We start from the raw sequence: 23,199 nt of genomic DNA, 5'->3' as shown, positions 1-23,199 counted from the left end.
TTATCATATGCTTGGACGAACTGAGCTAGGAAATCATCCGCTTGCCTCGAAACATCTTCTATCCATTTTCCAACCTCTTGATATGTATTCCTCATTGCCTCATGATCAAAGGGGGACCCATGAGCAATAGCAATGGGTGAGACAAAGGTAGGATCCTCACGCCTTAGGGAATTCATCCCTTCAATATACTCCTTGAGTCTCCTATTCTCAATCTCTAGCATCTCTTTCTTTTCTATAGCTTTGTCTAACTGTGCCCTAATTGCCTTGACGGTATCATCGAGCTCCTGGAACTCTTGTTTCTTCGTAGTAGGCTCAAGGTCAATTGTGGTAACCTGACAATCCATAGGAGTGATTACATCTCTAGTTTTATCACCTGTCGCCACTTGTGCAATGTGTGCTCCTATATCATCTCTAGTAATTCTAGAGAACATCTTTGCCTTCTTCTCTTTTTCCTTACCATACCTAGCTAGGAAATCATCAATATCTTCAGCGGGTTGTACCTCTATCACTTTCTTCTTCTCCATGCTACTCAACAACCAATCAGGAATTGTAGAGAATTCCATCCCATCTTCGAGTTGTTGATCTTCGTCAAGTCCTCTCAAGGCTGAAATAACCCCATCGTCCGCCTTATCCTTAGTCAAATCCACCACGTCATTGCCCAAATGGACCTCAAGATGAATTGGGGGAGATCCTAGTTGCTCTTCGTCATCTTCATGTGGTGCCAATTGCACTGATGCATGTACATCTTGATCATTCACCGACAGGATTTCCGTGTTGGAACCTTGTTCAGACTCATTATCCTTCTCTCATATCAATCTCCTTCATGGATGAGGAACTCATGGTAGATTGAGGAGTGTTAGACTTATGTTTCTTGTGCCCTGACTCCTAGTTAACAATCTCCTTGCCTTTCGTTTGTGATCCTCCATCATTATGCGTTCTAACATTGCTTATTGTCCTTTCATCATCATTGAGAGAGGACTCCTCATTTCTCATCTTCTCATAAGTTAGGGTGACCTTTTGTTTTCCCAACTCATTAATCTGCTTGTCCCCACTCTCTAGAGCAATCACTCACATCTCTCATCAAAATACTCAATCTACCAACTTAGGTTGCGACCAACTAGGCAACATGATATGCTTGTCTTTCTCCTTTGCATACTGCAAATGGATATGATCCCCATTATCTTTCACCTAGTCTAGAATAGAGAAGAAGTTACACTTCCTCAAGAAGTCCACTAACATTCGAGACCACATCTTCCTTCTAACTCCGAGTTCATCCATGAGATTAGCCCAATAATCCTTGATGTCAATTTTGTGTGTAAACTTTCCTCCCTTTGTTGTCAAAATTCTCTGAAATGGATAAAATCAATCCCTGGCTCTATAAACTCCAAGATGAAAGAACTCCAGTTCTTCATTTATTGTTTTTGTTGCTGCTGCAGTGGGGCATACCTCCATCATCTTCCCAAGTGTGATAGGAAATGTAATCCCCTGCTTGTGCTTTGCCTTCTGGATGCAATCAAACTCTGAGAGCTGCCTCACTACCTCAAGTAACACCATCTAGTCTATCGAATACCTAGGAACCTTGTATGGTTCGAAAGTGAATCCTTGAATCCTTAGGTATGTGAAGGTAGGAAACTAAATATACCATGATTTGTACTTCTCAATGAATGACATTGCCTCCTTAGACAATAGTTTATGTATTTCGCCTTGTGGTAACCTTGTGAGGCACATGGTGAAAGCATCGTTCACCCTTCTATATTGATCTATCTCATGCAGGTGGAGTTGTGGATAGCACTCATACACCTTGTATTGTCCAGGCCTATTTCCAACTTCGCCCTTGCATGTCAATCCTTTGTAAACTATCTGCCTTGCTAGCATGTAGACTAGGTAGGAAGTCATGTAGAACATCTTAGCCCTTTCCAAACTCCTCAACTGGACATCTAAGTTGTCACTTATAATCTTCGCCCAGATGATCATCACTGTGCCTTCTACTATCTCTTCAATAAAGTAATACAACCATGACTCAAATAGCGCCCCTTGAGATATCAAATCATTGTACTCCTCTTTGAAGTCTGAACATAGGAGTCTCTTGGGTAACTTAGAGTGGTGACGCCTTGTCTCAAGGACCCACTCGATATTGATAACTGTTAAACATGACTCCAATCTCCTCTCAAATTTAGCTTGGGCTTCCTCCTTGGTTCTCTCTTCCATGTCCTGATATCTAGGGATTCCAAATGCCTCCTCAATCGACTCTTCAACTAGGTATACAAGCACCAACCCCTTAGGTATCTTGATCATTCTTGTTTGTGGATCGTAATGCTTTGCACACTCAACCATGAGCTCATTGCACTATATAGATGGTGGAAAACCAGCTGTGTGGTAAATTCCACTCTTCATGATATTAGCCACCCGTTGTGACCTTTTCACACATCGCCCCATTGCTAACGAGGACCCCCTCTTTTTCGGCTTTCTGCGTTGTTAGGTTAGGGTTTTGGCTGCTTAGTGGGCAATTTTGCGTTTCCTGTGCCCAAGTCCCGGAGTTTTGATCATGCCTAGTGTCGTCTAGGGTTTTTGAAGTTATAGGATCACGTTGCAAACGTTGATATTTTAATGATCCTAAGTTTTGTCTAAGTGTAGACCTTTTGAGCGTTAACGTGTTTTTAAACACGCGCATCAGTGATTTTAAAGTGCCAAGGTATTGACAGACCTTTTCGAGTTGTTTATTTTAATGATCCTAAGTTTTGTCTAAGTGTAGACCTTTTGAGCGTTAACGTGTTTTTAAACACGCGCATCAGTGATTTTAAAGTGCCAAGGTATTGACAGACCTTTTGGAGTTGTTTTCTCGCTCCTAAGGTATTATTTAAATTGATTTCGCACTTTATTCCAATAGTTTTCCTAGCGTTTTGCTCATATTTTGGGAAAATTTGCCTAAGTCCAATCTAAATTTAAAGTTTCTAAGTGATTTTGAGTGGTTAAAATGATAAAATCCTAAGGGAAATCCTTATTCCAAGGGTTAAAGGGTCAAATTCCATGCTAGAGGCGTTTTTCCCCTCACATTCCAGACTACCCAACCCATTCCCCCACTCAAAATCCATACTACACATGGGTTTCCCCTGAAATCCATACTGGCTACTATTTTCCCCCACTGTATATCCATACCCAAATCGATTTTCCCCTGGGAGTGCTAAAATTTGGCTAAGTGTCAGGATTTATCTAGATTGCCATCAATTTTCCACAAGGAGTGCGGACTAGAATGCGGACTGAAGTGCGGACAACGTTGAGGATGATTCCATGTCTGGGTCGATTTTCCACCAGGATTTTTGTGACAACTAAGTGCGGATTTTTGTCCGGATTTTCATCCAAACAGAGGTCGATTTTCCCCTGAGAGCATTTTTGTCCGGATTTTCATCCAAACAAAGATCAATTTTCCACTGGGAGTATTTTGAAGAGTTTTGAGTCCGGATTTTCATCCAAACTGAGGTCGAAATTCCATCAGGGAGGATTTTTCCAAGTTAAGTGAGTTTGGAGTGTGGATTTTTCAATCCAGACTACCATCGATTTTCCCCTGGGGAGTTTTGTGTGCATTTTTGATGAATTTATGCATGGATTTTTATCCAAGCTAGGATCGATTTTCCCTTATGGGGAATTTTTGGCAATTCTAATAATTTTTAAAGGGATTTTTCAATCCCAACCCAAGTAGATTTTCCCCTAGAGGCTTAATTTTGATTTAAATTGCAATATTTTAATAAATAAGCCCCATTTAATTGCTTTTAAATAATGATTAATGATTACTTAAAATTTTAAAAGCAAAATTTAATAACTTGCAATAATCATTTAATATTTTAACCTTCTAGAAGCAAGTTAGGTTTTCACCAAGCAAGTATTTAAGCAAGTGTTTTATCCCACATTGCTTGTGTGGTGAAAGTAAGAGGTAAAAGCAAGTATAAGGGTGGAGCCTTAGCATTATTTTATTATTAAATCTGCCAGGTGTCTCCATGAAAGGTGATTTTTCTCCAAGTTGGGTGAATTTTAGCAAGTGATTGAAGTAAAGTGTTGGGTTGAGGATTATTTCCTCCTCTATTTTTTCCAGCTTGCTGATCTATTCCCCTTGTTGCCATTAAAAGACCAGTTCCAGAATTTCGATTTTCCAAGTTTGGCGATTTTTTCCAAATTTGGCAATTTTTGGTGAAAAGTGGCAATTTTGTGTTTGGAGACTTGGGCAATATTTTCCTCCATTTTTTGCTTGTTGTTCCAGACCTCCATTGTTGCAGGTCAAGGCTGCCATTAATAACATTTTCAGAATTTGACATTGGCGCCATAGTTGGGAAAATTTCGATTTTAATTTGGGAGTGATTTGGTGCCACATTTTGGTGATTTTCATGCATTCTTGGTGGCTGCCATCATCTCCAGCCTGCTGATTTGCTTCAGATCTGAGGTTTGCTTCAGATTTTGACCTCCATTAATGGCTGCCATTAATTTTCAAACTTAAGTTTTTATTGCCCAGCCAATTCCAACTTAGACGATTTGCATTTGGAGGTATTTTGTGGAGTTTTCTGTGCATTTTCAAAACCATCTTATCGCTGTTGCAGGTCTGAAAACTCCATTGTTAGGCGGTTGTCTTTTGAAATTTTCATTTCCAGCCACCTAACCACTTTGGCGATTTTGCTTAGAGCTAATTCTTTAGCCATTTTTCATCATTTTCAGGGATTTTTAACTACTTTGCAAAGTGCTGGTAAGTCTGAAGTAATCAATTTTCAGACTTCTCCTTAGAAATTAATTTTTACCAGCCACACTTACATTCCTGAATATGATTGATTTCATCTTTAAAACTGATTTTTATCGAGTTTATGCATATTTTTGAACATTGCAACATGTTTTAAAAGTCTAATTTTCAGGTTGTCTTCAGAATTGTTGACCTCTATTGTTGACTGCGGAAGGTGTCTTCAGACATACATTGTGTGAAAACACAACCTTTCACACCTCTCCTTAGTCATCGTTAATCCGGTATACCCCTTTGCATTTTAGCTTGCATATTTTCTAAGCATAAGGAGGTATCAATGAATTTTATGAAAGGTTTCCATGCCTTAGTGTAGTCACGCTTTGAACTTAATTGTTAAAATTTACCAAGTGTATGGATTATTTTCTTGACTCCATGCTCTAATTAGCAAAAATATTTAGAAAGTCGGGAATTTTATTAAGAGCATTATTTATTTTCCTAAGTCTAACTTCGAGCTTCGTACAGGTGCAATGTCAAAGTCTGGATATAAGGAAAGGAAAGAACTATTGAAGATGCTGGAGACTGGATTTTATCCAGAACTTAAGATTTCATCGAGATGGAAGGAGATCATTGATACAAACATGCATTTCCTAGACTTCGACCAGATGCAACGTCGGGTGTTCGGAGTTGGAGATCAAGTTCCTTCCCCAGCATATGCGAATATTATGAAGAGTGGCATTTTCCATGCCGCTGGATTTCCACAGTCCATACAGTGCAGCGAGCTTATCCTGGACTGTGCACGATGTTATGATCCGCTCAAAAGAATGACCAAGACTCCTAAGGATGTTGTCATTGCCTACCTTGCTGAGGATGCTATTGCAGAGGTGTTCGGAATTCCACGCGGAACAGACATGAAGGATGTGACCAAGGAGGATTATGCAAAAAGATACACGAAGAAGATGGGTGTATGCAAGAATTTAATTAACAAAGAGTGGATGGTTGAGCCTAGATCTCATCATTCCAAGGCTGCCAAGACACTCATGTGCATAGATTTTAAGGAGGAATATAGTGATTTGATATTCCTACTCAACAAAGTGATGGGGATGCCGCAGGGAGCAATATTTGATGGATGGATGTTCTACTTCATCCAGGATTGTCTTAGAGGAACACTAGTAAATTGGTCGAAGATTATAAGTAACAACCTGGATTTTCAGCTGAGGAATGTAGAGCGGTCCAAGTCATTCGCCATGACTTCTTACCTGGTATACCTGCTTGCACGGTTTGTTTCATACAGAGGATTAATATGCAAAGGTGAAGTCAGGAATGGGCAAGGACAATTCAAGAGTCATGAATGCTACCCCCAGCTGAGCATGTATAGAATTGAAGACTATGAGAGAGTGAATGATGCATTCACTATGTACATCACATGGATGTTGCAAGGCGGAATCCATAGAAGATTGTCCAAGGAGGCAACAGAGTTAATTGAAAAATATGGATCGTGGTATATACAGTTCCCCACTTTCACATACCTCAGGATTCATGGGTTTCAATCTGAACCCTACAGACTTCCTAGGTATCCAACCGATAGAATGATCTTGTTGGAAGTGGTGAGACAGCTTCTAGAGTTCGATGTTATTCAGAGAGAGAAGCATAGAACAGGCATGACATTCCCTATTTCAGTTGGGAAAACGTCAGAGGTTTGCCAATCCGCCATAGCCGCCAACACTGCGAGTGAGGAGCTTGCATTCTATCAATTTTCTACATACAAGAAAAGAGAAAGATTCGATTCAGAGAAGAAGGTCGGAAGGATCAAGGGAGAGAAGTTCACTCACAAAATTGATATAGAAGATTATTGGGCTAACCTGATGGACGAGCAAGCAGTGAAGAGAAGAATGTGGTCCAGAATGTCAGTGGATTTCATGAGGAAGTGTGGACTTTTCCTCATTCCTGATCAGGTATTAGATGATAGAGATCATACACATCCACAGTATGAGAGTGAAATGAAGAAGGCAATCTTATTGCCTAATTGGTCAGAGTCAAAAGAGATTGACCTGAATATATTGATGAGAGAGGTCTTGAATTTCTCCCGCATATGGGTAGATATATAGATGAACATGTTAGTTGACATGGGTGTTCCTTTCACTTATGAAAGGATGAAGCAGGAAGAGTCTACTTCCGAGGATGATCAGAGGACTGTCAGTGATATCAAGATTCATGCAAACGAAGAGAGTCAAGCTCCCAAGAGAAGGAAGAACACGCCAGGAGAATTCAAGGCCAGAGGGAAGAAGATTGATGACATGAAGAAGAAACAAAAGACTATCATTCCTTCACCCCCTCCCAGTGTCTCATCAATCGAAGTGATTGAAGTAACAGAACAGAACAAGGAGACTCAGCAATGTTCCAACATAGTGATACTACCAGAGAATATTCAGGAGTTCCATGCCACGACAACATCTGCACCTCCGAATGATAATAATGATCAGCCGGAATCCCCTACTGTCCTTTTGGAAGTTAGTTTGGGAAATGAGGTATATGATTGGACCAAGAACAACCTTGATGATAATGAGGATGTTCTCTCGGCATTGAGAGGACTTGATCGAGAAATGTCTCGATGATGGTATGGAGATGGCCGCTATTCCTGAATGGCTGATGAGAAGTATGGAGAAAAGTAAACAAATGATAGAGGTACAACCTATTGATGATATTGATGACTACCTAGCTAGGAGTGCTAAGGAGAAGGAGCCCAAGAGAGTGGAGATTTTGTCGCACATAACTAGAGATGAGACAGGAATGCGGATTGCGCAGATTGTTGTTCCTATTGCAGGCGTGACAGCGAACATTGCTACTCCTATGGATTTCCAGATCACTTCAGTTGCCCTTGGTCGTACATCCAGAAAGCAAGAATTTCATGAGGTTGGTGAAAACCTCAAGGCAATCGATGCAAGGATAGACAAAGAGATTGCGGAGAAAGAAAGGTACAAAGAAGAGAATATTAGACTCAGAGAGTATATTGCAGGGACAAGGCGTGGAAATCCCACCCTTATTTCCCCTATTGCTATTGACCATGGAGTACATTCACACTGTGAGGTAGCGAGAGGTACACACTCGGAGGTGGAAAAGTGGATTGAGAGCACAAGAAAGCAGGCAGATGATTTCCTCACTCAGTTTGTCAATGCATATGATAGGACAACAGGGCTCGTATTCAGAATCCAGTATTTGGAGGGAGTTTGGAAAGAATTTCGGCCTATCCAAGAGACGACTATTCCACGCCTCCAGGCTTTGAAGAAGATTCCCTAATTCCACATTGGTCAACAAGAACATTGTGCACAGTGGAGACAGATACGATTTCCATGGCTGGTATTGTTCATTAGCCGTGAAGACATCAACTTATGAGAACGCCCAGTCGAGTTGTATGGAGATGGAAGGATTAATTCAGGACATTCAGATGAAGATCCTTGCCTCGATTGAGGAATTATTGGGTGTTGATGTTAGTGATGCTAGTGGTTTACACTTAGCCGAATTAAGAGACAAGATGAAATTTATGTATTTTTGCCAGTTGGACTCTTTGAAGAAGAGTCAGATAGATGACTTGGTCTCTTGGATGATTCATGTTCATAGTTGGCAGAAGCTCATGCCAGAATGGGAGAACACTTTGAATGCTTGCTCGGATTCACTGGACGTGATTGATTTACAACAGGATACCTTGCCTAGCATTTCCATGGAGGAGTTAGACTCAGTATTGGCTAGATTCTTGGAGTATGCTAGGAGAGAGAGATGCAAGGAGGAATCTTCTAGAAGATTCCCTATTTGATGACTAGGTATCTTTTCATTGGGCCATATGTTGGTGGCACCATTTTTTATGTAACCCTAATTAGGGCAATTCTAGGGTTTTGTTGGCATGATCGCGGTAGTTGATCTTAGATCGATCTTGGCCATCCATTTTGTAAGAGACTGTATATATGCCTCCTTGTCTCTCATTTGTAAGAGAGAGTTTTTGTAGAATTGTTGGTATATGCTATAGCTATTTGAATCCAAATCATTGTTCAATTGTTGGTGATTTTGCTCTTCAAGTGTTGTATTTGCATTCATGGTTCTCAATTCCTACAAGTTAGATTAGAATTTAGATTAGAATTTATTTTCATGTATGTTAGATTGAGTGGAAGATTTGTTCAATTTATTTGTGTGGAATCCTTAGTCCATACCACTAGCCTCTTGCCGCTGGTAAGTGCACCTTGTGTGGTCAACTGGAATTTAAGTAAGCTTAACTTCAACTATTACACGTCCCTTGACAAGCATCAACCTGGATGGTGTCAACGTTTGATGGTGATAGCCTGAAAATCTTTAGTATACCTTAGACAATTGCACTAAGCTTGTGTCAATACCTGATTGTGAGACCTCGCCTAGTTTGATTCCACTAAATCCATTCATCATTTCCTACATTCCTAGTTTTAGAATAGACTTCCTGAACCCTATTCCTTTTGCCCATTTTTAGTAAGTAAATCCAGAGCCATATTGATAAATCTTAAGTTGTCAGCACACCTATTCCGCATCATTCATGATAATCCAAACATTTGCGCAAGTCCCCAAGTGAAACACAGCAATTCACATCGACCATTGAGTTAGCCACTCGTCAAGACCTGACATGTAGAAACCTTGGAATCATTTTAGTTGATCTCATTCTTAGCATCTGAGGTGATTTTGTTCAAGAGAGGGTAAATTATCTTGGTAATGTATTCTGTAATGTTATGTGCCTAAAACACACATCAACACCGCCAAGGAAGATGGTAGATGATTCTTTGTTCCATACATCCTCCACTTCATCTTCTTTCGATCCAGGTACTCTATGTTGGTGTCTCCAATTTTCTTCCATCAGGAAGATATTTGCGACTCCGGGTAGTATCCTTCTTGTACATTTTTCAGTTGTCTTCCTCGCAGATATCCCCACTTTAGACATAGCACCTGTACAAAGCTGGAAGTCAATAACATGATAAAATAACTCTAATAATTGATTTTCAGAATTACCCTAAGTTCTGATTTTCTAATAATTTTCATATTTATGAGCTCATTAAAATCAGAATTTGAACAATATATAATACGAATTCTGAAAATGTAAGAATTTTGAGCAAACTAAGGCATTTTGCCTCTCAAAACCTGAATTTCAGACCTAGAACAAGTCTGATTTGATCACGTAAGTCTGAATACACCACTCTATACTCAAAAAATGAGGGAATTTGATATCAAAATGTTGTCTCAGGTCAAATTTTCTGAGTATAATGTCTGAAAACACCTCTGCAAATTAACCTTCGATGGCTGGAAATCCTCACAAACATGGCGCCACACCTACACATGAAGCGATTTGCCAAAAATCAACTGAAAATCACCACGTATTTGGCTAAATGGGTGGCTGGGAACAATTTTTCAGTCTACAATTGAGAGCTGGAAACAATATCATGCAAGTGAAAGGTGACTAGAAGTGTGTTTCAGATCTTCAACCAGCCATGGCGCCCCTTTTCTCAGCCCAAGCGACCTCCAATGAAGAGGCAATGGATGCCTCAAACAAAATCGCACCCTTCACTTGACAATCGTGCACTTTAAATCATCTCTTCAAACATCACATCAGTCATAAAATAATAATATATTAGTCACTGGACTGTTTCTTACATTCACTCTTTTACCTTGAAAAGTCACCACACAGCCAATGTGGGATAAAAATTTGCACTTACCAGCACATAGAAAAATCGATATGCATTGGGATGTGAACACTTAGCATTAATTTCACCTTGTTTGTCCACCATATGCCAATGGTGGAAAATCGATTTCCATTGGGACACACTTGCATTCAAAATCGTGTTCATTAACTTCAAAATTTCACTTAAATCTGGTTCCCAGCCCATTGGGGAAAATCATGGGTCATTGGGACACATTATTTTCAATTGAATTTACCCCAATTTGATAATAATAGCCTTGAGTGGAAAATCGACCCCCATCTAAACATTAAAATCTCATCATTTAACTCACTTTCCTCACAAATCCCCTCCAAGTGGAAAATCGACTTTCATCTGGACATGTAAATTTGATCAATTCCATGTAAAATACCCCCAAGCAAAGATTCGCCCTTCATCGGGACTCAACTTCTCATCAAAATCTTATCAAATTCCATCATAATACTCTCCAAGGGAAAATCGAACCCCATCAGGACACATAAACCTTGTCATTTCTTCATATTTTGTCCCCAATCGAGAATCGACCTCCATTAGGACACTCAATTCATCTTCATTTTACTTCAGTTCAATCATTTCCCCCTTGAGTGGAAAATCAAACCTCATCAGGACACTCAGTTTGCACTAAAACTTGGTCATTTACCTCTGAGTGGAAAAACGTGGATTGTCGAGACACACATTCTTCATGCATTTTGCTCTTGTAGGCCTGGTGGAAAAACGACCTCCATTGGGGCACCTTCATTCTTTTGAGTGGAAATTCCTGATTCATCGGGACTTTCAACAAAATCTCTTGTAAATTAAGTCAAGGAGTGGAAAAACACACCCCATCAAGGCAAAGTCCATTTTCTTGGTCAGGATGGAGTGGAAATTCATGCTCCATCGGGACTTTCATTGTTTTCAACTTTAAAACTGAGTGGAAAAATGCCTCCCATCGAGACTTTCACTTTTATGCCTTAATTTCATGGGGGAAAAACGTTTTCCATCGGGACTTTGATGATTTTCACACTTTAAAAGCCCAGACTTATCAAATTTTATCATTTTGCACAGTGGAAATTCTATTTCCATCAAGACTTTTAACATTTTGACCTGATTTGAGGGGTGGAAAACAAGAGTCCATCGGGACTTTGTGCATTTTCGACATATTCTACCTCCTAGGAGTGGAAAAATGACTCCTATAGGGACTTTTGATGCTCTAGCACAAAAATCATACCAATTTCCAACATTTTAAACACATTACGCTCACATTGTAAAGCAAGTTGCAACCTCGACACTTGGAAAATAAGGATCACATTGACATTTTAAAATTTCTAACCAATTTGATCCTATTGACTTCAAAACTCGAAAAAATTCAACATTACTTGCACATTGAAGACCTCTGAACATGATCACATCAAAAATGAGACTCGGGTGCTGAAAACTCAAAATTGCCACCTAACTGCCAAAAACCCTAAACTAACAAAAGCGGAAAGCAGGAAAGAGGGGGGGTCTCTATTTACAATGGGGCAATGTGCGAAAAGGTCACAATAGGCCCAAGAGCGAAATCTTTGTCCCCCTTGGCCTCATGTGGTCCTTAACCATTCTCATGAGGTGGTGTACCTAGTTAGGCTTGTACGTCGTTCCCTCTCCTTGGACTCCCTTTCCTACCCTAGCATGATTAATTGTTGCAAAATTGGAAATCATATTATTACTATTGTTCAATATTCATGGTGCTAAATACATAGATGCGGGTAGTGTATTAGTGCATAGAGTTTCATGTAGCAAATTGGAGTTAGCGATATCTTTTACCAATTGTGGAACAAGACAGATCGTATATATTTATCTGCTCTCTTGTTCTTCCCTATGCTCTAAGTTAAATGATCTTTCCTTTATACTTTATTGGTGAAAGAGTCACCACCTTTCATAAGAATCAAATCACCACTTTTCATTTTTGCCTTTGAGATTAATATTTATTCTCCAAACTAATCTCCCTTGGATCCCTTCCTCGAATGGACCTTCTTCCCTTCATATCTCCCAATGTGAGGGAGAGGTCACACCTCTTGATCTTGTAAGCCTTTTGGCAAGAGACACAACCTTTCACAATTAGCGCCCTCTTGATAGAGTTCAGCCACTTCCTTATCTACTTCATGTTAGAAGGTGTGCACCCTTCATCCCCTTGGTTGTTCAGCACCGCCCTTAGGGATTTGCGGCATGGCTTTATCGCCTCTCGTGGTTTGTTTATCTTTGGCGTTTGTATCGAGTATTAAAAGGTCAATCTTTTGGCACAATGGCAAACCTTGGCTAACAAATGGTATCAAAGCTCAAGTCACAAGTTTGAACCCCTTGGTCGCACTGGGGGGGGAATCGTTGGAAGGTGTGCGCCCTTAGTACCTTTGGTTGTTCAGTGCTGCCCTCAAGGATGCGACGTGGCTTAATCGCCTCTCATGGTTTGTTTATCTCTAGTGTTTGCATTGGGCATTAAAAGGTCGATCTTTTGGCACAATGGAAAACCTTGAATAACACTTCCCAATCCTTTTCTTCTTCCATTAATCTTTCCTTGATTTAAATGCTCCCTTCCTTCTTCCTTTTTCTCTCCTCCCCCTCTCAAATGAGGTTCTCTTCTCCCTTTTATATCTCATGTTTGAGGGAGTCATAACTTTTCATTTCATGTCTTTTGACTATTCATTAACTTAATTATATTTTTTTATATTTTAATTAAATTTTAGTTTTACTCTTTTGTATTTTAATTTTATTATTCTTATTTATTACTAAATTGTATTTCAAAGTGGGGACATTACATTATGGCTTCCATAAAAACATTTTCTTCTTCTCCTCCTCCTTCCTAGACCTTCTTATGTAGTTTATAAGGCCCCTTTTGTTAGGATCCACAAATTCAAGTAACTTCAAGAATTTCTCAAAGGGGACTTGATCTTTGAATTCATCAAGTAATTCCTATACTAATTGGCAATTTCAATGGCCTCTGATTAATAGTTCACCCTTTCCTTTTGTATACTTTATCTATAGCTCTTGGATAGGATCTACATCTTCTTCCTCAAATAACAATTTAGGTCACCAATCCATTTTTCTCTCTCCAACAATCTGGCAAGATAACCCTTTTTTGATAATCTTCTATAAGTTAGACCACTGCTGAAACTTAAAACATGAAGCTACAAACTAAAAAATAGTCACTAAACACTAATATGCAATCTGTTGAAACTGATGAATACCGCTGGCATTCAACGGATGCAAGTTGTTTCACTTGGATGCATATGAAATGTTTTTCTACACCAACTGTTAGCTTCCAAAATGACATGCAAGTGTTGATCTCAAACATGCAACTAAATCTGCAACAAGAGTTAGCTTCCCAACAGGATAGCAAGATCACCAACTCTAATACCACTGTAATAATCGCCCTCAATTTTTTTTGAAAATATAGGTTAGCTTTCAACAAAAATTAGATGCATATAAACTTCCCACTTTCCAATCACCCAGATCCTGGAAAAGGCAAGGTGAGCACATACGGTGTTCTGGATTACAAAGTACTAAAAGAAAACTACTGAAAGAAAAGTATCAAGCTGCTAGTTGGAAAAACCACTTATTCAATCGGATACATACGATACTAAAAAGTAAACATCTTCTTTTTCAATGGGAATTACAATGGCACATCCACATTTATGGGAAAGCTTAGGGGAACGTGCAGTTTTCAGTGGGAAAGCTTATTCAGATTGAAAGTAAATAACAAGCTCCTCCTACTTGTCCAGTGGCGGGTGATTTAAAACCACTTGTTCAGTAGGGTAAGTACAGACAATAATCAAAACCAACTTACCAGTGGTACAACCGTCTAGTGTTAGAAAGTAAATGCTTAGGAAATGGAAAGCACTTCAGCAAATGACCGTTCGAAGCTTACAATGTTAGTCCATAAGCAAATAAACGCTGAACAACTGTTGTCATTATACAAGTGCTGATATGAAAAAAACATGCTCTCTAAAAATAGACATGCTGTCCAAGAAGTTTGGAGAACAGCCCAAAAGCCCAAAAACACTTTTGAAAGTATTATAACACTCCATACTGTCAACTAAGCTCATTACCAATAACAAAAAAGTGAAAAACCCACAAAACTGAACCTGCACACTCCAAAAAATTTGGAGTTTTCCCCAACACACCAAGAAGCCTTTGGAAGAAAGCAGAAACTAGCTAAAAGTGCAAAATCCAATATTATTATAGTTTGGGACATTACAAATTTGAATCAATGTGAATGCATCTACCACTCTAAATTTGAGCGGAATGTTACAGCAAATAATTTTTGTAATGCTACCGTTGCTACTACCATGATAGTTTAACATGTGATTGTAGCTTTTTCCTGACGATACAGCAATACTTGGTACCTCAACTCCTGGCAAAATATGTGTTTAAAACCAGTCATTCTTCAAAATTCCACACTGTCCAAAGCCAATAGTCTATGAAAAAGTCTTCATAGGAAGAAGAAATATGGGTCATGACAGGCACATGATCAAGCTATCAAAATGAAGTAGCATTTCCTTCAGCCCAAGGGAATAAACCCCATAAGCAACAATCCAGTATTTTGGCTATTTGATCCTTCATAAATTATCAACCTAGAGATAGATTATTAAATAATATTAGATTTCCAAAATCCATAATGTCAATTGTTGCTATTTCCACAATCAATGATAATAGATTTCCACAATCCAGAAACAGCAACAATAAACCTGGAGATCATTCAAACTTCAACCAAGGCATGTGTTGTAAACACCCTTCTAGAAGATAGATCTGCAACTCGTCTATCTAGAAAGCAAGGAAAGGAAATAAACTGAAATAAAACATCTACACCATCTACTCTAAAGGCTATAAATCTCTCCTCCTTATGCAAACAAGGGGGCCCTTCCTTTTTGCATCTAAAGGAAATCTCAACACCCCTCCTAAATCCAAAGTCAAAGTAAGCTAAGACAAAAAGTAGGAGAATTATTGTTATTCCAAAATTACGAAGCCAAAGAATCTGTCCACCCCCCTTTATTGTTTTGAGGTTCAAGACCTTGTATAGAGGAGATGAAATTTATCAAACAACTACAAGATTAAATAGAAAACGGAGTCTGATTTTTTGGCAAATTCAATGGAACAACAATCTCTTAACAAAGATATTTGTTATTGAAATAGCAAACCAATTGCCTGGTTTTCTCCCCTGAAATAGTGTGAAATTATGGCATAAGGATAGGCTGGTATGTGCTGATGTGTAATTTCCAGAGTTACCCGGGGACGCGTCCCCGACCTGAAAACCCCCGTCCCCGTCCCGGGGACGTTTCGGGGACTTGGGGATGGCCAGGGGACGTTTCCCCCCATCCCCAAATTGCCCTGTATTTTGAGGGGACGTCCCCGAAACGGGGGGACGCCTGCCCTAGCTCTGGGGGACGTCCGTACGTCCCGGGGACGGCTGGGGACGGCTGGGACGTCCCCAATCCGTCCCAGGGACGGCCTGACGTCCCCCATATCTAAGGCCCTTAAAAAATATTTAAAAAATTAAAAAAGTTGTATTTTCAATTTTTTATTTAAATTTTCTAAATAGGCCCCTTATTAATTCAAATTGTTATTTAAAATTAAAAAAATTTAAAGATAACATTAATTAAATTTTTCATTTATTAATTTAATTCATAATTTTGACACTGAAACTATATGGCAGCAGTGTAGCCTTTGGGCATTTTGACACAGAGATTAGAAAATCGCCAAACTCGACGAGTCAATAGAAAAATAACACTCAACGCCTTTATTAAAGAATAAGTTTTTTGGCCTCGCGGGGCACTACCCCTCGACCCCGCCCTATATCGCGACAGGGAGCGCGCAAGGGGCGCTGCCCCTTGACCCCACCTTGGGGGCGCTGCCCCCAAACCCCCGTTGAAAAATATGGGGGGAAACTGCGTCGATAGAAGTAGGGAAAATTTAACCTCCGAATCTATTGATATGCATATTGACAATGTGAATGAATTGAAATTCTGATTTATGAATGCATAATTGCATATTGTCTATTGAGTATTAACAATGTTGTATGTTCAGAATTTACATTCTAAAATGTTTTCAACTTTTCATAGTATCATACACATGCTATATCCATGTTTTATTGTTTTCATATGAACATTTAGAATTTTGAAATTTTCCTATATATTTTAAATTTTTCCTATATTTTATACCGCCGTCCCCTTTGTCGTCCCCCGCCGTCCCCAAATTTGGCAAAAAAATTTGCCGTCCCGGAAACGCGTCCCGCCATCCGCTGCCGTCCCCGTCCCGGAAACTCGGGGTAACAAAGGTAATTTCCCCATTTTTGGTGGCAGAATAATTTAATTAATTAAGTTATCTCAATTAATGATATTTCTTATGGATAGCTTAATTAATTATTTTAATTAAAAGTATTAAGTTAATTATTTATAAAGTTATCAAATAAATAAAAATTAAAAGGTGACTTTATATTTAATTAATTAATAAAGTGACTTAAATAACTATTATATTATAAAGTCACTTAAGTGAAATAATATTTCTAGAAGCTTCTGGAGATGGACTGAAAAAAGTATAAAAGGAGATCTTGATTGAGTTTGTGGAGGCCACGGGTTTCTGCAGATCTATTTGTCTTTGGGAACGAAAACTCCCATTGATAGCATAACTGAGGGAGTGAAAGATCTCTTGAAGGGTTGCATTTGTGGAGGTGATACTTCTGTCATCTCATTTGTGCTTAAATTGTGGCCAAGGGCCAACCTTGCTTAAGTTCGATTTTGAGAAGTAGATGGAGACATTGTGAATGCTTGAGGATTTCATTGATTCTTTCAAGGGGCTGTTAGCATCTGCTCATTCCTGAGTTTTAATCTCAAACATCTTCAGACTACCACCAGCATGGGAAACACCACGATTTTGCATCACAAGGGCCAAGTTCACTAGAGTTGGCTTGGAGGGTTTTGAAGACAGCTTGGTGTTGAACGGTTTATGACTCAGCTGATTACATTCACCTATTCGCTGAATTGTATTCCTGCCATTTCAGACATTGCCGTGGCTTGAGAAGACCACAAATTTGATCATGGGGTTCACTTAATGCATCGATTTTATTCCCTAACTGGAGCACTTTTATCCTAAGGAGGAATCGAAGGTTTTTTGGTGTAGAAGGGAGGTTGTGGCAGCTGCTATTATTTTTCTGAGATCTGGGATACATCATAACAGGGGCGGCTGAGGAAGGAATTCGATTTATGCTGGTTATTGCTTGCTTCTTCAAACATCACTTGGGGTGATATTAAATCAGGTTTCTAAACTAGTTTGTATGAGATTACAATGTCAATTTTGTTTCTCAGTGATGCTGCTATAACTGGTCATTTATAGGCTGACATACATATTTAGTTGTAAGCCAAAGATAGTTTGCATTCAAATTAAGCGCTCAGATTTGGTAGCATATGTCTGATGTAAAGATCCTTCATTTTCAGCTTATGTGATGTATGACAATTGTTTGTTAAAATGTCAATCAACTATAGATGTTGAATTGAACTGGTTCTTACATTGTCAATTCATTTTTTAGTCCATTGCCTTGCATTCGTATGTTCAAACAAACCAAACTCAAGAAACTGCATAACACACAGGGTTATACAAAAGCTGTCTAGTGTCAATAACACGCAGGTTATTCAGTCTGAAAGATCAGAACAGCAGATTGAAGATTATTAGACAGTTGTTTGTCAATATTCCTTGAGCCTATCTTCAGCATTTAAGGCCATAATCAGCAAGGGATATTACATGATGAGATAGTAACCATCGTTGACACATTCAGACAGTTTATCATCATTTTCTGTTTTAAGCCCTTCTATCCAGCAATCCTTAGCAAATTGTGGAAAATGTCCTGCAACATGCTGCATGACATTCTACAAGAGCTTAAAAAATAAAACCAAATCTGATTATGTGGAAGATTTGGTGGAATAGTAATCAATTGATAATACATATGTTATTGAAATATCAGCCCAGTTGCATGATTTTCTCCACAGAAATAGTTGGAGAATTATGAAATGAGGATAGGCTGGTGTCTACTGATGAGGAGGTAATTGCAAATAATATTTGGTTTTTTAATTGTTCTGGTTGTTCATTGTCATTTTATGTTATGCCCTTCTATCCATCAATCCTGTAGTAAACTGTGGTAACTATCCTGCAACATACAGAGCGGGACACTACTGTAGTGGCTGGTGAAGCTCAAAATGAGTTTCCTCTCCATTCTGGATGCTTGAATCCATCTTATTGGTTCTCATGCTGATATGTAATATCCCCTGCTCATTAATGACTGAATATGCAAGGAATATCGTCAAACACTTAGCTGGCAACCTGCTGATCTAGGACTCAGACTGTATAACTTGCGTGTTATGCGGCTTCTGGACTGCAGGATAACTTTCGTGTTATGCTGTTCATGGCTCAAGAAATATTGTCAAACACTTCATTTGCGAACTTCTAGCTTACGGTTGTTTAACAGACTGATAATATTGTGTTGAAGGGTGTTTGAGTGCTGCAATTGATGTTAGATCTGCTTCTAGAGATTGCGAGATTGATAGTAGCAATGATATACCGACTGATTTCAACCCTTACATGCATATAAGTGACTGAGAATTAATAGCTACAGCTACTAGACGTAATATCAAACACTTTGCATAATCTACAAGTGACTGAAAACACTTCAAAGAATGACTATAGGCTATTGGCATTCAAACAAACAGTTCAAATGCAATCTTCTTTTGCCTATAATCACCTACAGCTGCAAGGTGTTTCAACAAACAATTGACACGCAACAATTGTTTAATAACCTTTCATTGCTAATGTAAAATGGACTTGTTACAACTTCTGATTAATATGCTCAACCAGCATAATACAATGACTGATTACAATGCAATGAGATATCAAACTCCTGGGTATGCAACCACTGAATTTCTGAGTACAATGGCAGACATGAATGATTTGTTCAACAATCTGAAATGGATGCAAAACAACATGCCAAACCTGGTGGGAGTAATCGCCTATGCTGGAAGATTGGAAAGTAACCAAGTGTCACCTCAAAGTCACCCTCAGCAAGCCAAATCGAACTCTTTCTTCTACCGCCCCTGTCTGAAGTATTTTTTTGATGATAAATAATCTGCAGCCTCTAAGTCTCTTTTCAATCATCTAAAACCAAAGATGCCACCTCAGAAGTAGAGCGCTCCAGTAAAAGTTAAAGTTGATGCAATAATGGGCCTCCATGAACAAAAATTGTGGTCTCCTTGGGCTGTTATACTGAGATACGACTGCAGTATATTTAATTTGCAAATCGGTTTCCCAGGAAGCCAAAAAGATGAGGATTCCAAGCACAAAATGAACCCCAATGATCTTATCAAAATCTGAAGTATCTCCAATGTAGATCAGAATAAATTGCAGTCTTGATTTTGCTTCAAAACCCTCAATTTCACCTTGGAAATGAAGTGCCCTAGTCAGGTAATGAAATCGATCCAAGTGATGGCTAATAGAGCCAAATTGTGACTGTCCCAAAACTGATATAAATCTGAAAAGTTACTGAGTTAAGAGCTCAATGAGTGTAATGCAATCAGCTCCACAATGGCAACACTGTTGAAGACACTTGATGCCACAAATATCTCCAATAAGATCCCAAGAAGAAATTGGCCCTTGGCCACCAATATAGCACAAATGAGATGATTGAAGTATCACCTCCTCAATGCAATCTATGGGAGTTTTCATTCCCAAAGATGAAGATCTGCAGAAACCCCTCGGTTCTACAAAACCCAATCAATATTCAATTCAACAACCAAGCTGCCTTGAAGCTTCATCTTGATCTCCTTAAATACCTTTTAACCCCAACATCCAAAGCTTCTAGAAGTGACTTTATGAAATAATATTTAATTAGTCACTTTATTAAATTAATTAAATATAAAGTCATCTCTTTTTTTTCTTTTTTTTGTTAAATTTATTTGACAACTTTATAAATTAAAATAATTAATCAAGCTATCCATAAAAAATATCAACAATTTGGTCAACTTAATTAATTAATCCTTTTTCAAAATTAGGGACATTACATGATAGTGGTAGCATTAGTGATTCCTTACTGTGTGATAGTGGTAGCATTAGTGATTCCTTACTGTGTGATAGTGGCTGTAAAGATGCTTCTGGCAGCAAAGTGTGAGACGATGTGTGGAAAAGTGCTATTGAACACTGTTGCTGAAGCAATGCTACACACACACAATATAAAAACCCTCTATTTTCTCCATTATTCGAGTTTATTCCTACAAAATAGATATTTCCTAATTTATACAACATCCAATAAAATTGGATCATAGTCATATAATACCATCCGTGATATAAATGAAGCATCCTTTTAATGCTTAAAATGGTGCCCAAAAAAAATATTTCATGGACTCATCAGGTCATTCACTGGTTAATAAATTGGAGTGGACCAAAGTCCTGTAGATTTTGCAGCATAATATACTTATACTCATTTGACTCTTCCCTAAACAGAAATTTATTTAGACTATCGTGCAAGGCATCTCTGGATCATTCGTGATCTTCCAAGTTACCTTTACATTTGTACTAGAAATAACCCTGAAAATCAATCCAGTGGACTTGGCTTAGTGGTAAGGTGTTGTTATTCTCCAGATGATGATCAAGGTTCAAGCCCCATGGTCCTGTGTTAATATGAGGATCATCTTGGACAAAACTATGTACAAAATCTAAGGTGAATTTTGACGTAATAGCAGCATTCCACAATGACAATGTAATACACGTGGTGTAAGTGTTTACCGACTTACTGAGGGAAGAAAAAAACCTGAAAAGTAATACTTTTCAATTCTATTAATCCATTTTGAAAGTTAAATAGTATTCAATTCTATTTAATCCATTTTGCGTTCTTCTAAAAATTTCAACCTTAATGAGCAAGTAAGATAAAAGGTACCTGAGAGTCATACATGATAATTCCTGCAATCACAACCGAGAATCCAAACAAAGAATCTGAGAACCCCCTGGATTGGAAACAACACATATTAGTGCCGCACAACTTACTCCTTTTATTCTGATACAGTAAAATATTTAGATATATAACTTACCTCTCTAAACCAATGGCAGTTGCAGCGGCCACAACACTCTGCAACTCACAAACCCATAACTCAAATCAAAACCTTTTGAAGCAATTAAAAATCAGAACTCAAAGCAACTCAAAGCATTCTTAGTTGAATAATTGTGTTACAGAAGAATGACTGGAAGGCATGCCGCCAGAAGTTAAAACCAACTCCCAATTGAAACCTCTTCCCAGCGCAGCAGGCACAAGTGGTTTCAATAGCTGACTGCCGAAACCGGCCACACTTGCAGATATTAATACCTTCAATTACAACATATATTTGCAGTCATTGACCTAATACATGAAAATCTTAAATGACCTAATACATGAAAATCTTAAATGAAGTAACTCAACAAAACTTAAGAAAATAATATTTGAACAAAAACAATGGTAGAAAATCGTCTAAACAAGAAAGCACAATTTGCTAGGTACTGCATGAATTTGGCCTACAGGGGACATTAAAAGCCGTCTTATCTTATTTGATATCCACGTTCACAAATCTGCAACTCAAATCATTTATTCTATACCCATATTTATAGTTTTACTGTCCACAAGCAAATTTTCGTACCCACATTCACAATTTCAATAGCCACGTGAAAAAAATTTACACTAGCATTCCCAATTTGACAGTTCATAATTATGACACGCAAAATACAAATTTTTGACACCCACATTCACAACTTCGATACGCAGATTCAAAATATTGATACATTTCACACCCGTATCATTGTTATTATAAATTTCATACAATTTGTGTAATCAGATTTGTGACAGTCACCTGGTTATGAATAATTTCTTCTAGTCCAGCTCTGATTCTTATTCTTCTTCTTAAAAAGGAATAGTTCGGTACATCCTTATGTTTTGAGTGGCTGAAATGAATAGTTTTTCCAAAACATGGACGTGGCCTCTGAATAACGTGAGAAGAACGAGATTTGGGTATTCTCGTAAGGGGATTGTGAGCAAAAGAATCCATGAACAACAGTGAATTTACTGGCAAAAGCAATACAGGTATTTAGATAAAACTACAGTCTGTTATGACAAATCCAGAGAAATGTTAGTCCACAATTTGGAATAGGGAGAATAGAATTGACTAAGAGGCTAAAATAACTCTTGAAAGGGACAGTGTACATGCAATCCAAGCTCTCGGGAATGAATCTACACCTTACACTATTTAGCTATCTGAGCTCCTTTTGTGAAAGCTAGAATAGAATTGTCTATTACTATATTGCGATTTTTGTTTGGGAAAGCACGGGCAATAATGTGAAGGGCCTGTCTCAAGTTTTATTTTTTCTGAGGTGTAAGTTGGAGGCGGGAAGTTTTATGGAGGTATTAACTAGCAATTGCACCTTGGTGTGCAATGGGTACGCCGAATAGATGTGGAAAGTCAATTAGGAAAAAAATGGTCTATTTTTTGCATACATATGTGCAATATATGAGGTCAATTAGTAGGCCATTTAAAAAATGTTGTTGCTTGTGAGATAAAGGTATCACTGAAGAAGTGATAGGTTCATTTGAATCCACTTACAGGGATTGAAACATGCCTGAAAAGAAAACCTTTGAATCAAAAAGATAATCAAAATCCATTACAGACAAGCTCATGTTATGTTTTCTATAAGGAGAGAGGGGGAGTGTAAGAGAAAATATAGGTAAGCGGGTAGATATTTGGGGTAGAGAAG

At 38.4% G+C, this 23,199-nt stretch overlaps 1 protein-coding gene across 1 annotated transcript in view; it reads right to left on the bottom strand.

Annotated features, from left to right (window-relative positions):
* LOC131074208 (uncharacterized) overlaps window positions 1-22,719 on the bottom strand; it is a 98,423-nt gene extending 75,704 nt beyond the window's left edge. Inside the window, exons 1-4 of the mRNA XM_059217011.1 lie at window positions 22,302-22,719; window positions 21,653-21,784; window positions 21,513-21,550; window positions 21,362-21,428 (exon numbers count right to left, since the gene is read on the bottom strand). Of these exons, the coding sequence (XP_059072994.1) occupies window positions 21,362-21,428; window positions 21,513-21,550; window positions 21,653-21,784; window positions 22,302-22,496 (432 nt within the window). The 5' untranslated portion in view covers window positions 22,497-22,719. The remainder of the gene's footprint in view (window positions 1-21,361; window positions 21,429-21,512; window positions 21,551-21,652; window positions 21,785-22,301) is intronic.
* Between the last annotated feature and the right edge of the window lie 480 nt (window positions 22,720-23,199).

The sequence above is a fragment of the Cryptomeria japonica genome, chromosome 3 (assembly GCF_030272615.1).
Source record: "Cryptomeria japonica chromosome 3, Sugi_1.0, whole genome shotgun sequence".
NCBI lineage: Eukaryota > Viridiplantae > Streptophyta > Pinopsida > Cupressales > Cupressaceae > Cryptomeria > Cryptomeria japonica.
Note: the sequence above shows the minus strand (reverse complement) of the source record. Positions and strands in the feature narration are given on the sequence as shown.